Below are 16,913 nucleotides of genomic sequence, written 5' to 3' on the forward strand. Positions count from 1 at the left end.
TTTGTTCATGTTTTTTAATAAATCTTGTTTGAATTTCAGTTTCATTTTGTTCAAAATATCGTGATACGTATTGTATCGTGAACTCCGTATCGAGATACGTACCGTATCGTGACCTGAGCGTATCGTTACACCCCTAGTAAACGAATGGCCAAAACGCATAAAAAGTGTTCTGTTTTTAGTTGAAAACTGTCGTATAAATGTCTCCTAAAAGTGGTCCATACACCTCATGTTGCATGGAAAACAATGACCTGAACCTTCATCAAAATTTCTCTTTTTGTGTTGGATGCAAGAAAGAAATTCATAAGAGTTGATGGCATGATTTTTCTTTTTCATTAAACAAATCCTTTAAAGTAGATATGTGTTTGTTTTTAAACAGCATCAGCTCCCGTGTTCAGCACCAGCCCTGTCCGGCTCATCGCGACCGTTGGGAAAGACGTGTCTCTGGAGTGCCGGCCACGTGCCTCACCCAAACCCAGAATCTCTTGGAGAAAGAACGATAGGAGAGTCCAGCCCAGCCGAAGGTGAGTCTGAGACCCAGCTGAAGCGAAGTTAGCTCTGTGACTGTACATGTTTTGCATGAAAGTGAGATAATTATCAGGATTCGGGATGAAGCAGCGGCAGTCCACTCCTAAGGGTCTGTGTTTTTAATTGATTCCAATTAAATATGCCCATAAACATGCATACATTTACATGAATCTGTGTGCACAGGGGCTTTAATCAATGTTCTTGTCCAATGATTACCGGTCTCATGCTGGGTTCAGCTCTGCTGAGGTGCGATTTGATGACAGGTTTGTTTGCACTCTCAGAGCAATTAGGCTAGTTTGCTATGCAAGGTTGCATTGTGATTGATGTCGTGTTGATTTCCTATTATTAGTCAAATATATCACAAGTTTGTGTTCAATGTTTTTTTTTTTTTTAAGAAATTAATAGTAATTTTTAGTATTGATGCATTAAATTAATCAATTGTATCAGTAAAGATGTTTATATTTTTGCAAAAAAAAAATATATTTAAAGCTGCAGTCCGTAAGTTTCCCTCTTTGTCGCCATCTATGTTTGAAACCTGCGATTGCAGTCATTTGCGGAATTGTCATCTTTACGTGGGTTGTGCGTCGGCACGGCTCCTCAACGTGGATGAATCTAATGTTTGCTGTCAGTCACCACATCAGTGTGAATACTGTACTCCGGGATCACAGATTCTACATCTTGGAAGTATGACCAAAGTAAGAATTTTCACCGGAAAATGTCATTTGAACAAGTAACATGTCTGCCTCTTTTGTTCTGACCAACTGAGAAAGCATTACAATAAATCGTGCTGCCAATGGTGATTAAATCTAACGATCGCTTAGCTTGGATCACGTCAATCCGTGCAAATTATTATTGTTATACTTTGTTCTCAAATTGTTTATGTTAACAACATCAGTAGAACTGTAGATTTCAATTTCTGTAGCCAATCCGCAGTCTGAAATCTTTTGCTTTTGACTATGGGTGAATCTCCAGTTGTCACTGATGATTGTCATTTGGACCTTTCTGGATTACTATCCACCATCAAAATGATAATTTTTATTATTCCAGCTGCTGTGAGAAAAGGCTATAAATGATCCGCCACCTGTAGCATCCTCCACATGCCATATAGCCTACTAGCTGGGACTCCTTCTTTATGTAAACAGATGTGATGTAATGACGCAAAGACATACAGCTGCATGCTCGAATTTCCCGCGGAAACCCACCAGTACCACACAAATGAGAAAACAGATTTACAAGCTTACCATTGTGAATCGGGCTAAGGTAAGGAGATTTGAACACTTTTGAACACTGGCTGGTTATGTACTTGTTCAAAAAATAAGTTATAAAAAAGTTACGGACTGCAGCTTTAAATACAAAAATTAGAAAGTATGCATCTGACATCACAGTAGGCTGGAGTCACTGCGGTTACACCCACTGAGTGACAAAAAGACATTGCAGCATTGGTGTTCATTGTGAATGCTGCAAAAATCACACAAAAACACATCCAAAATGGAAAAGAGCTTTGCAAGAAGAAATCGAAACTATCTTTTTGCAGACTGCCGAAAGCTACAGAAAAAATAAATAAATAAATGGATCGCTGTTATTCGCAGAAACAACTGGAATACAGGCAGCGAACATGGATTTGCAGTTACCATTTTGTGTCAGACATGTTGAATTTGGGGGTAAAGTCATACCCTAGATTATATATTGTATTGACAACTCGTCAATTAAATATTTACCATATAATATTCTGTGTATTTAATTGATAGCTGAATTTTATGACACATCACATTAAGGAGATGTGAGTGTTTTGTCCAATTTATTAGTCTAAGAAGTTGTGGATGTGAAAGGAAGATATTTTAAAACATACACATTAGAACAGACTGGGGGGTTAAATGCAACCACTCAGAGTCGGTTAATTTATGACATACTGCTTTATTCATCTGTTAAGGTCTTGTACCTCATTAGAATTAAAATATAGCTTGTTTCAACCATAATATTGTAGACCCTGTTGGCTGATAGTGTATCTGCTGTAGCCATTCATTTATGCATAATCTTAAATCAGCATGAGGAAAATGAGCACCAGCCCATGTACAAGCTCTTGATGGAGAAGACGTGTCACTCATAATGAGTGACAGATCTGAAATTATTGGCTCCCGTTGAGCGCTGTCGGCAACAAGTCTGTGAAAGGGCTGCTGTTTAATAACAGAGATTCTCTGCCACAGACACGTCTAGACACAAGGGCCTATTCATCTGAAAGAATTAATAATATTAATATTATTTTCATAGTGTCACTGGTTGTGCTGTGATGATTTATGAAATAAGCTGAATAGGAAACTCGGATGATTTTGTACATGCAGCAGAAGAAAAATAAACACTGTGTAAATATTGTATTAGTACACTCTTAAAAATAAAAAGGTTCCAAAAGGGGGTTTTGTAGTGATTCCATAGAACCTTTCAGTGAACAGTTCTTAAAGGTGCAGTAAGCGAAACACTGTTGAAACACTGCAGAAACACTGTTGATCATTGCTCTGCCCCAAATGCACAAACACGTAATGCAAGTGGTTGCCTCTTTATCATAGCTGAAGTGAAACAAAATAATGCTTAGTGTAAAATAAAGTGAAGATAATGAACGACAAGGAAGAACAAAAAAATAACATAAGGTATACAAGCAATAGTTCATTGTTAGTCGACAGCAGCACATCAGCTCCAGACAAACAATGACACTCAAAACTGTCCTGTTATTCTAGCTAACATTACAACAACAGCATATCTTGGTTTTGTGCAAAAATCTCCAACTTGCTTACTCTCTCACCTCCCCCATCATGAGTGTATATACACCCTACCGCTGATTGGCCGTGTGTTGTGGGTCCGATCTCGGTCTGATCCACTTTAGACAATATTGGAAGAAGCTTTTTCATAAATAAAGTAGTTGGCCAGGGCGGAGCCGGCAGAGCAGGGAGCCAGGACAGAATCGAAAGAGCAGGTGGCCAGCAAGGCAGAGCTGGAGACTGCAACGGTGGAGCAGGGGGAACTGAAGGCTCCAGGGCAGAGCTGACAGGACTGAAGACCCCTAAGGCAGAGCTGAAGACCACAATTGTGGAGGCGGTGGGGCTGAAGACCATGGGGGAACTGAAACAGAGAGAACAGAGAGGTTATTAACTGGCTCATTGGCCGCAACAGGGAGCACTGAGAGTTCCAAAACTACCTCCTTAGCCAGGGCGGAGCCGGCAGAGCAGGGAGCCAGGATAGAATCGAAAAAGCAGGTGTCCAGCAACGCAGAGCTAAAGACTGCAACGGTGGAGCAGGGGGAACTGAAGGCCCCAGAGCAGAGCTGACAGGACTGAAGACCCCCAAGGCAGAGCTGAAGACCACCAAGGTGAAGCAGGCGTGGCTGAAGACCACCAGGGTGGAGCAGAAGGTGCAGAAGAACAGCAGCACAAAGCAGGTGGAGCTCAAGTCCATTGTGGAGCCGGTGGGGCTGAAGACCATAGTGGAACTGAAAGAGAGCACAGAGAGTTTATTGACTGGCTTATTGGCCACAAAAGGGAGCACTGAGAGTTCCAAAACTGCCTCCTTAGCCAGGGCAGAGCAAAGAGCCAGTACGAAATCTAAAGAGCAGGTGGCCAGCAAGGCAGAGCTAGGAACTGCCACGGTGGAGCAGGGGGAACTAAAGGCCCCAGAGCAGAGCTGACAGGTCTGAAGACCCCCAAGGCGGAGCTGAAGATCACCAAGGTGGAGTAGACGAGGCTGAAGACCACCAGAGCAGAAAGTGCAGAAGAACACCAGGACAAAGCAGGCAGAGCTGAAGTCCATGGTGGAGCCGGTGGGGCTGAAGACCATGGTGGAACTTACACAGAGAGCACAGAGTTTATTGAATGGCTCACTGGCCGCAACAGGAAGCACCAAGAGTTCCAAAACTGCCTCCTTAGCTGAGACAGGACAGGCAGAGAGTTCAGAGATGGCCTCCATGAAGGAGCTGTAGACGTGTGTGGAGCCCAAACACACAATATGGTGGTCGTAATCACAAGTAAAACAGTTGATAGTGAGAAGACCTCCAGAACCACCGGACTTGGGACCAATGGACTTGGAAGCACTGAGACCACCAGACTTGATATCGCTAAAAATGTCTTGGAATGTCGACCACTTGCTCTGACATCAGTGGAGTATCCGCCACACTGGATGCCAGACTTGTCCATGAGATGAATCTAGTGGCCGGGGTGGTCCTGGCTGGTGAGTTCCATGGTGGACCAAGCTCTGCGGCAGTCCATTTGGGTTGGTTGTTCTGTAAAGTGCTGTGAGCACAGAAAACCAGGGAGAGCAGGATCTATGTGCAAGGTGTACGTTTATTAACCAAACTTAAGAATAAAACAAAGAAACATGGAAACAAGGTAAACAGAGGAAGACAGGAGAAACGAGAACTGAACTCGACAGCACACAAGATCCATGAAAGGACAACAACTGACAATGCACACAGAAAACACAGGGGTAAATATACACAGAGGGTAACAAGATAATGAGACACACCTGGGAACAATCAGGAACTAATCACCAGGAAAAACCAAAACAATCTACAAACATGCCACTCAGGATAGGAAGTAACATAAAAGTCCAAGGACAAACATGGAGAACATATGACACCACTGATGTTAAAGGTTCTTCATGGAACCATATGACAATAAAGAACCTTTATTTTTAAGAGCGTATTAGCCATATTACCAAGTGACAAAATCACAAAGATTGATTGGACTCACAGCCTTCGATCTCAACAACAAGAGATATTAGATGTGTCCCCCATTTTAAAGGTTGATAAACCTTTAGAAATATTTACAAACCCTAAATTTATTTTGCTATGTTAAAGGGATACTTTACCCAAAAATTAACATTCTGTTATCATTTACTCACCGTCACATGATGTACATTTAACCCTGATGACACTCTTCCTTCAGCTATGCATAATATGGTTAGTTGCATTATTTTGAATTAGTTTTATCTTCTCTTCAGTCCATGACCCCATCAGGATAGACCTGCGACTCACCAGTTTTAGATGTTTAATTCTGATAGACTCTCTCTCTTTTCAGACTTTTGAGTGTTGTCATCCTGTGAATTCACACCTTGCTTGCTTTGAATGCCATGTGCCTCTGGCACCGAATGTGTGCTAATTTACTCATGCCAAGACTGTAATGAAACCCGAAACCGTTATGAAGCATGTGTCTCTGAAGAGATTTTCAGTGTTTTAACATATTCCTATTATAGTTTCCGCAGGTTCTCTTTCTAAAGGATATGCATGTTCAAAGTCAATGCTGACATTTGCAATGCATAATTTTGTGCTAATTTGTAACCTTTACATGATCACTGATTTTCATAATAAGATGCAAATTCACAAATGATCTTAACCCTATAAAGCCTACAGTATCAGATTTGATACTCGTTTCTAAGACATCTAAATGATCAACATGATCAAAACTTTGTTGAAAAACTTTTTTTAAACTTTTTTTAAACTTTTTTTTTTTTTTTGTCTGAAATGTTTATACTGTTTTAGCAAGTAAAAGGCCTTTTAGTATAATTCTAAAACGGTCAACCTTCAGGTCGTGGTACACGTCTTTTTGCTGTGAAATCTTTACAAATTTTTATAATGCAAATGTAATAATATTTTAAGATTTCAAGATAAACACACTGGAATGAAGCTTATATTTTTAGAAAAATCATGTTAAAATGTGAGTATTGAATATGATACATCAGGCTTTTGAGGAATATTTATTTGTTCATCTCTCAATCATCATTGTATTGCATTGCACTATATGTTTTGGCCCCCACAATATAACTACAGAGCTTTGATCATAAAACTAAGCATTTAAATATCATCTTGCTAAGATGTTTTATTGGGAGATATAGATTGAAAACTGATATTTATTTTATTTGAGTAGTCTGCTCTGCTGTTATTTAGTTCTTATTGATTAACATTATAAGCTATCAGAATTTCATCTTACTCTTTTGGCCATATAAATATCAGCAACTGCAACAAATTACATATTTTTACTCAGTTTGGGCCTCTAAATAAAATTGAGGTGTTTTTTTTCCTTGAGTATGAGCTACATATTAATTTAAATCACACCATATGAGCAATAATCAGCCTGATATATCAAATTGGTGCTCAACAAAATAGAAATATGCTAACTTTTTTATGTTTTTTATGATTTTTGATTTTTTTTTTTTTTTTATGTCATGATTCCTTTCTTGTGTTCCCCTGTCTTTAGGACTTATAAGTTGAAGTGTTTTCTGTTCCTATTGTTTCTGTGTTCTCTTCCTGTGTTTAGTTTGTTTGCTTTGTCTCTTGTTAGTTTCTATTGTTACCATGATTAATTCTCACCTGTTGTTTCTTAGCCCTCGTTTCCCTTTGTATTTATAACATTTATGGTTTACCCTGGGAACGAGCATTGCGTCAGTTCGATGACGCTTATGGTGAATACTCAGTTTTCTCTGAATCATGAAGCCTGATTGGTTCACGTCACGAACAAATGGCATTTCAGCGCGGGTTGACTGTCTATATAAGTCATGCAGAAATGCCATATCATCAGAATCTTTAAACTGAGGAGCAGCTAGCATGACTCGCTGGGAAGCGTGGTAGCATGATAAGTAACCATAAACGTTTCCTTTAGATACGGTTCACTCGCATTGCATCAGTTTGCTGATGCTTATGAGAAACTTAATCTAATAGCACCATGCTACACGCCCAGAATGGAAGCCGCTCTGTGAGCCGACAGCTTAGGGGCGCTCGTTTGAGGGCTCCATAATCACCCGTATAAGGAGAGGCTCAGACTGCTGTTGGAGCCTGACTACATAGTACATAAGCATTTAGACTGACAACACCTGTGCTTGGAAAGCAGGTTGTAAAATCTGATGAAAGTGGACTGCGAGGACCAGCTGGCTGCCGCACCGATATCTGTGATAGAGATTCCGCTCGACCACGCCCAAGAGGAGGCCATACCTCTAGTGGAGTGGGCCCTAACCCCTAGGGGCTACAACAAGGTCAACAGACTTGTAAGCCAGTGCTATCGTATCCAAAATCCATCTGGAGATCCTTTGCTTGAAATACGGCAGCCCTTTAGTGTGGCCTCCGAAGCTGACAAACAGCTGCTCTGATTGCCAAAATCGGCTAGAGCACTCAGTATAGACTCTAAGGGCCCTGACGGGACAGAATGGATGAGGCGCCTGCTGATTTTCTGCAATCGGAAAAGCTGACAGTGCTATCACCTGCATTCTGTATGGGGTGGAAAGCACTTTTGGCCCATAAAGAAACTTGACGACCAGGTGATTCACCATGAGGAACACCATGTATACTTTGAGCGTGGAGGGGGGCGCTTCCACCGTCCAACATCTCCTGCAGAAACATGAGAACTGGCAAAATCTTACATTTAGCAGGGTCTATTTTCCTAGCTAATCACCAGCTTGAAAAACAGACCATTTCTGGGCATAGAGGTGCCTTGTGGAAGGGGCCCTCGCCTCCAAGATCGTTCTCATAACCTCCTGGGGAAGGCCTGACCGCTCCCGTCGAGGGGCCAAACATGCAGGTTCCACAACTCGGGCTGGGGGTGCCAAATGGCCCACCCCCTTCTGTGAGAGAGAAGGTCTCTCCTCAGCCGTATGGGCCACGGAGCTGCTGACAGTAGCTGGACCAATTCTGGGAACCAAGGCTGGTTCTGCCAGCACAAGGCACCCCAGCTCCTCTTGGAGGCATCCGCCACAACCACTTTCCTCCAAGGGACCAAGGCTTTGATGCAGCAGGACTTAACCCTTTCCTCCTCCATCCTGAGGCATCAGGACTGCTTCGACTGCACGGGGTCCAGCTCTAGCTTGGGGCGAGTCCCTTGGCGCTTCTGAAATGGGTAGCATTTGGTCAGGCAGAGGCATGGCCTGACTTCAGGTTCCGCTTTTGGCTGGGACTGGACGGGCGCTGAGGCTGGTCTTCCACGACGAGGCTTGTTTCAACAGCGAGAAGAGCGGGTATAGGCTTCAGTCTTCTTCGGAACAGCGAGAAATTATCTTGGTGCTGAAGGAGAAAGATTCTGACAATATGGCGTTTCTGCATGACTTATATAGGCAGACAACCCCGCAAATTTTGGTGGGCTTAAATGAAATTTGTCTGTGCAGTTTCACAGACGTGAACCAATAACCCTAAATAAAAATAAAACTGAGTTTTCCCTATAAGCATCAGCAAACTGATGCAATGTGACTGAACCATATCGAAATGGAACCCTGAGTTTCAGTTTTGTTTTGTTGGTCACCGTTTCTGCTACGAGTGTCTAGTTATGAGTTCTAGTAATGTTGCTGCTCTTCTGCCTTTGTGGATTATGTTCCTGACTCATTCGTGTGGATTATACTTTTGTGCTCAGATTGGACCATCTGTGTTTGTGTTTCTAACAAAGAAGTGCTTGCATGTGGATTCTCTCTCCGCTTCGTCTCTGCCTCAACAGTACAGGGTTAAGCCATTGTATTGCCTTTCATTAAGCAATTCATTCATTTTAGGGAAAAAACAAGGTCACTGAGACCTAACTTTGTCTCTCTACAAGTTGCAAAGCCTTTGATGAGAAACAGCAATATACACCCTCACTTAATAATAAAAATGATGCCCTACACACATACAAATACATTTGAACACACCTCAACTAACAGGTATTCGAGACCTCGAGTCCCCAATTCACCACATATTCATCACAGGCCGTGCTCGGTTGCAAGTGGACGTTGCAAAATTATTTACGGCTTTTCTGCTGACTGTGGTGCAGTTGCAAAGCAGGCAATTTATTCTGAGAAATAGCCACTGGGATTTGCGCTCTTTTCAAATTGTCCTGCAAAATGGCTTCGCCAGCCCAACAGCCCCAGACCAGTCATAACACACAACCGCACATGCGCACAGGCCTTGGCTCAGACCGCAGAGCGACGCTAAAAATGTCCACACGCAGCACAAAGCCAGCTCTCACCTTGACACCCTTCCTCACTTCCTGCTGCTTATCAAGCCATAGTTCCATTCTCTCAAATCAATAATTTACAAGTAATGGTGAAACCAGCATTCAGATGCTGTTTGCCCTTCCAGCAGCCAACTGCCGCAATAAAAGATACAGTAGAGTCAGAACAAAGTGTTCTTGAGGTCAGCTGTGTGGTTTGCCAGATGCCGTTTGTATAGAATCGTTCATAAAGTGGCGCGCATCACATTTGAAATGATGTTGTCTGCCGTGTGATAGATGTTTGTTTATACACAGTGACTACTGATAGATGGGAGAAATGAACAGTCCAAGAATGCTCCGTTCTTCAGGTAACAAGGTGATGAATGGACTTTGAGCTTGCGTGATCTGATATATTGTGCTGCAAATTCGAGCAATTTATTGTATTTTCTTTTTTTGTGACATGGCAAGGGCAGATATAGCTCTTTCTTTTTTGCTTTTCTTTTTCATTTTTTATTATTATTTTTTTTTTTTTGAAGGCCATTTTACAGAAAGAGACGCCGTGTAATTGATCCAAAGATTTTGTCTAAATCTATTAATTTATTCAGAAATAAAATCATAATGTAATTCATAAATACAATGAGTTGAATACACCTCTTGAATAATAATTATTTTGATATGAAGCGAAAAATGGATAAACGCCATTAAAAGGATGGCACTCATTAAAAGATAACCTAATGCCGTTTGGTATAATTATGTTTTAGAAAAATGAAGAGTTCATTTGCAAAAAAACAGATAACTCCATTTTTATTAATTCTCACAAATCATGTTTTTGTTTTTTTAATTGTGCATTCCAAGTAATATCAATCAAACTGCAGTCAAGGTTGTATTGATTAAGTAATAATAACTCAAAAAAATACAGATAACTTACAAAATTAAAGTTCATTGACAGCATGTTTTTTTATATATATTAAAAGTTAGTTTTTTAGCAGAAGCAGATAACTCCCACATTTCATGTTTCAGAGTTAAACAGAACCAAATAATTGCTTTGTAATTGGATTTAAAACACTCAAACACACGTGTGCACACAAATGCACACACACACACTAACAGATCGACACACATTCACACACATACAAAAATGCAAAAGGACAACCAAGGGTTAAACATGTAAGATGTATAAGGTGTACAAGGACTTGCAGGAGTCGAAATTATAAATACTCAATCACTTATAGTCAGCTTTGACGAAAATCCCCTCAGCTAGCACATCTTTTTGAAGTGACTAGAAGCCTTGTCACTTCAAAAGCCTTAACCTGATAACTCCGATTCGCTAAAACGGAGTTATCAGTTTCTGTACACAAACAACAAAGGTGATTGTCGGTTTCTGCTGTAAAACGTGAACTAGCGATGCCTTGACAGTGAACAAAAAAACGCTTTTCTGCCAAATGCATTTAGGATTCAGAATGAGCTATATGTGGAGAATAAAGCACCGCAGTCAGTTCATTTTTTTTTTTTTTTTTTTTTGGTGTTTATCTGTTTTTGCAAATGAACACTTCAAATTTAACCAGTGAAGCAGTTTTTTTTTGTGGCATGGCATGATTAGTTCAGTTTGTGAAATGTTTATGAATATAAATATATTTAATTAATAATTCACAAAAATTTAAAAAGAGCTTTTTATCTTTAAATATATATTTTTTAACTTTCTGAAAATAATAATGATACTCATATGTATTCATGTTAAAGATAATTTACTAAGAAAGTTTACTTGATGGTCACACACAACATTAAATTATAACTTTAAAATGTTTAAAAAAAAACTTTCTCAGGCCTTCTCATTAAAAAAAAAAAGCTGTTGGAAGGGTGGGTCATTAAGAAAAAATGATTCTAATTAGTACCAGATTAGGGTTGTTTGGCTAACAGAATAATAACAGAACCCTAAAGGTTTAACTCATAATTCATGTCCACTTTCAATGCTATATAAAACGTTTTTAATATTAGTTACGATTTTTATTATTCTGATCATTCATCTACGGTGGCCCAGTAGTGCACAACACAACAAAATTTAAAAAGCAAGCATAAGTTCACAACACAACAGAAACAAGTCACAACACAACAGAAACAAGTCACAACACAGCAGAAACAAGCCACAACGCAACAGAATAAAGCCACAACACAACAAAATCGAGCCGCAATATAACATAAATGCTCCCGACCACTAGGGTGCTCTCAGTGCTCGGTAAAGTTAGTTTTCCTTACCAATGTTCTATAGAGTCGGCAGTAATATGAATATCACAATTAGTTTTAATAGTATGTAACCACTGTATATCGACATGAAATATTAAAGGTGCCCTAGAATTAAAAATTGAACTTATCTTGGCATAGTTAAATAACAAGAGTTCAGTACATGGAAATGACATACAGTGAGTCTCAAACACCGTTGTTTCCTCCTTCTTATGTAAATCTCATTTGTTTAAAAGACCTCTGAAGAACAGGCGAATCTCAACATAACACCGACTGTTACGTAACAGTCGGGATCATTAATATGTACGCCCCCAATATTTGCATATGCCAGCCCATGTTCAAGACATTAGACAAGGGCAGGCAGTATTAACGTCTGGATCTGTGCACAGCTGAATCATCAGACTAGGTAAGTAAGCAAGGAAAACAGCGAAAAATGGCAGATGGAGCGATAATAACTGACATGATCCATGATATCATGATATTTTTAGTGATATTTGTAAATTGCCTTTCTAAATGTTTCGTTAGCATCTTGCTAATGTACTGTTAAATGTGGTTACCAAAGTTACCATCGTTTATTACTATATTCATGGAGACAAGACTGTCATTATTTTCATTTTTTAAACACTTATAGTCTGTATAATTCATAAACACAACTTCATTCTTTATAAATCTCTCCAACAGTGTGTATTGTTAGCTTTAGCCACGGAGCACTATCAAACTCATTCAGAATCAAATGTAAACATCCAAATAAATACCATACTTACGCGATTAGACATGCTGCATGACGAACACTTTGTAAAGATCTATTATGAGGGTTATATTAGCTGTGTGAACTTTGTTTATGCTGGTTAAGGCTAGCACGAGCGCCGGGGGAGGGGAGCACGAGATTTAAAGGGGCCGCGCAGCCTGAATCGGCGCATATTTAATGATGCCCCAAAATATGCAATTAAAAAAATGAATGAAAAAAAATCTATGGGGTATTTTGAGCTGAAACTTCACAGACACATTCATGGGACACCTTAGACTTATATTACATCTTTTAAAAAGACGTTCTACGGCACCTTTAATTTAAAATCACCTACGTGCACAATAGCTTCATATTTATACCTGTGAACGCGCTACCACGGCGCAGGTAACGTCTGCCAATTCCACCGAGTGGTTAAAACATATAATTTGTATTAATTAAAATTACTTTTAACATTTAAAAACAGACATGTTCAAAAAGAAAAGGGTGGAAATAAAGAAACCTAAACTCTAGCACGAACAATTTAATCATAAAAGGGTTCTTCAGTTCAATATGGTTCTAAATAGAACTATTACTATTTGTGAAGAATATTTAAAGAGCTTTCTTTTCCAGAATGTTGCTATGCAGTTACTAAGGTATTTGAGTTGTTTTTAGCACATTGCTATGGTGTTCTGAGAGGTTACCAGGCCAAGTGGTTGTTCTCCAGCCCAAGTAAAAAAAAAAAAAAAAAAAAAAAAAAAAAATTGCTTCTTCAATGTAAGTGTAGGGGGTTATTTCTCCCATTTTATCATCCTCTAGATTGAAATATGTCAGGCTGCTTATAAAAGTAATAACATAGCTCAACAAGCTGCATAGTTTGTGATATCATTCATGTCTAAAGCACAAACTGTGTGGGATGAGTTATGTGCTGAAGTGTAGAGTCTCTTCAAATCCCTAACCTTAAAGAATAAGCACTAGTGATTCTCGCTTAGGGAGCTCAACAAGTACTAATAAGATTTAAAATAATCAGATCAGCACTACCACCATTATGAAAAGAAATGTAATGAAATGGTGGATGAGCGAAAGTTTAACGTAGAAGATCCAAGAGAGAATCATATTTCTTGTTTGGATTACTCGGTAACACTTCATTTTGATGGTCCCTTTTGAACATACTATTAGTAACTACATGTCAACTAACTCTCATTAGACTATAAGTACACTGTCTGTGATGGTAACCCCTCATTCGACTGACTATAAGTAAGTTTGCAACTACATGCCACTTATTCTAACCCTAACCCTACCAGTCTACTATTACTCTACTGACACACTAATGAGAGTTAGTAGCAGGGGCGGAGCCAAGGGGTGGCTAGGGGTGGCTGTGGCCACCCTTGGGCTAAGCCTGGCCACCCCGTTGGCCACCCCGTTCACAACTGCTGTTTCTGTCTACTTTTTTTGTTGACAAGAATTGCGTTTATTTAAACGCAGAACCGTCTTTAGAGACCACAAAAAACGGGAGACTTTTCAGTTGCGCACTCCAACCTCACCTCAGCGCCTGTAATGTGAGAACTGCATTTGTACTAGAAGATGCTAATTTTGTTAATTTATAAAGTACAAACATGTATCAAATTAAAATGCATAAAATAATTAATTTTATATTCTGGCATTTATGTGCTGTTGACCTCTGCTTCCGCATCAGCAAATGGGAATTCAAAAGAGAACACTTTTTTTTGCAATTATTTGTTGCAATTATTTGAGAACCAGAACTGACTGAACAAGTTGAAATTTAGCTAAAGTGTGAGCCACTTTATTAATATGCCTGCAAGAAAAAAAGAAAAAAAAAAAAAAAGGTAAAATTCACTCAGCATTCCGTGATCTAATTCACTATCTAAATTACAATTAAGTCCAAACTGTACTCAGTTGTGTTGTAGGCACAGTCCAGTACATTATAGTCAGACTCATTTTTATGTTGAAATAATGAATATTTCTGTGCCACCCCGGACTGGTTGCTGGCCCCTGCCTGGCCACCCCTGTGAAAAAATCCTGGCTCTGCCACTGGTTAGCAGGTGCAATGTTACTTCTAGTCAACAGTATGTGTTAAAAGGACCATCAAAATAAAGTGAAACCAATTGCTCTAACAGCACACTGCATTGTTGAATGATAAAGGAGACGTTCTTTTTCCACTCCAACTGAGTAGTTAAAATGGATTTTCAGTCAGATGATCATTGAAATGAGCGAATTGAATTTTACAGACGTATTTGACTAGACACGGGTGACTTTAGCGAAAGGATTTTTTGACATTAGCTGTATCCAAGGAAGACGTCTTTAGATGAAGAGAAGCTCAATTGTGAGAGGAGCAGGGGTGGGATCGAAGCTGCCCTACGTTTATCTGACATTGACAGCTGTGTGGAGTTAATGAAGGTTTGTAATTAACATGGATTTCCGCTAATGTTCAAGGGTTTTGTATTCCAAATTAAAAGTATTAATCCCATTAGTTCGAAAGTATGGGCAGCCACTCTCAAAACCCTGCGGTCAATCCTTCAGTAACATTGGCAAAGAAGCCATAGTCAGGAAAATGGAAAATCGGTCCATTGTAAACAAGCCTGTGATTATGTTCCATGATATTTTCCTCTGTGTTTATCCAACCGTTTCTGTACAGCATACGAATGTTTCGGCTGTATTTTACAAAGATGTTCCTCCCCTTATATTGTTGTTTGTCTGTTGTGTTTTGTTTTATGTTTATCGCTAGGTGTAATTTGTACAATTTCTATATGTATACCACTCGTTCTTGCAATAAAAAAAAAAGTTTCTCCTGAGTAGAGTGAGTTCTTTGCATCGACTGGCCTAATATATATTTTAGGTGGCTCTAAGGGGACGTTTCATTTTTACTACCTTCGTCACCAAGGCTCATTTACATGCTTATACCCACCGGTCTCCACTGCACGTCCTTTCTGCCGTCCTTGTCGAATGTGGGTTCTCGCTTTCTCCTACTTGAAGGAACGTCTCTTAGCCAATGTCTCCTTATGAATTTTCCATGTACAGGTTACACTTTGTCACGCCTTTGTGAGTTTCTGCCTGCCAATTCTCATTAGCATCTGCTGGATCAGAGTGCTAATGCTGTAAATATGAAAGCCAAACATCATGAGACAAATTAATAGTGAAGAAATTAGACTGATGACTCCCTTTCGTCTAGACTGTTAGTTTTAGGCAGAAATTGAATTTTAATAAAATGATTGCTTTGTGAATATTCATTGTCACACATCTGCCAATCAAAGCACAGGAAAAAAAAATACTAGAATATAGATGGGAAAACCATTCTTCTCCACATAGCTTGGCTATTGGAGTATGGTTATGGTTAGGATAGTTGGTTTTGGGGTAATGGTTTGGGTTACATTTAGTTAACAGTGTAACAAAAGTTGTTAATTAAATGCAAGTACTTTAAATGTAATTACAATACACCAACATGTACATAAATATATAGTATAAAATGGTTAAGTATATAATTTTTATTATTATTACACTGCAAAAAATGCTATTCTTACTTAGAATGTTTGTCTTGTTTCTAGTCCAAATATCTAAAAATTCTTAGATCAAGAAGCATTTTCTTGACAAGTAAAAATTATTTTCTTGTTTTTAGGAAAAATATGTCAAAATTAAGTGAGTTGTTCCTTAAAACAAGCAAAATAATCTGCCAATAGGGTAAGCAAAATAATCTTAATCCAAACTGAAAACAAGATTATATTGCTTATTTTTGGTTTGAAATAAGATTATTTTGCTTACCCCATTGGCAGATTATTTTGCTTGTTTTAAGGAAAAACTCACTCAATTTTGACTTATTTTTGCTGAAAACAAGAAAATATGTTTTACTTGTCAAGAAAATGCTTCTTGATTCAAGAACGTTAAGATATTTTGACTAGAAACAAGACAAAAACTCTAATTAAGAACAGCATTTTTTTGCAGTGTTTTATTTTAGTTTAAGTTAACAACAATAACCCTGTTCTAGTCCCAGTGGTTAGCGAGTTTTAGGGTGTTGGATTTTCCAGCAGTGTGAAATGAATGGCTTATGTTGATTGTTTCCAAAGTGCGGTACACAGAAAAAGGACATACAAATAGTGAGAATAAATCTGAAAAGGTTTATAGAGTCATCAAAAGTTGGTGTGCCACTGTGAATTTAAAGTGAACTGAGACCCAATCACAACTAAACTGGGCCAAAAATAGATGTGAGTCTACTTTCAATTTCAGAAACAGTGTGAATGCATTGAACCAACATGAACAAACAATGAACTGCTGTATTTTTATTAACTAATATTAACAAAGATGAACAAATACAGTAACAAATGTATTGCTCATGGTTAGTTCATGTTAGTTAATTCATTAACTAATGTTAACAAATGAATTTATTTGTAAAGTGTTACCAATGAACCTTTTCATCTACTTAAAAAGGTCTGAGTTTGATTTTTAAGAAAAGTCCTGAAGTATGAAAAAGTTTGATGATTGAGTAAGATAAC

General features: G+C 38.9%; 1 protein-coding gene across 8 annotated transcripts in view; it reads left to right on the forward strand.

Annotated features, from left to right (window-relative positions):
* cntn5 (contactin 5) overlaps positions 1-16,913 on the forward strand; it is a 405,703-nt gene that overhangs the window by 331,194 nt on the left and 57,596 nt on the right. For all 8 annotated transcript variants that reach the window (XM_048168025.1, XM_048168027.1, XM_048168028.1 and 5 more), the window contains one exon: positions 377-521. In XM_048168025.1, the coding sequence (XP_048023982.1) occupies positions 377-521 (145 nt within the window). The remainder of the gene's footprint in view (positions 1-376; positions 522-16,913) is intronic.

This window comes from Megalobrama amblycephala, linkage group LG19 (assembly GCF_018812025.1).
Source record: "Megalobrama amblycephala isolate DHTTF-2021 linkage group LG19, ASM1881202v1, whole genome shotgun sequence".
NCBI lineage: Eukaryota > Metazoa > Chordata > Actinopteri > Cypriniformes > Xenocyprididae > Megalobrama > Megalobrama amblycephala.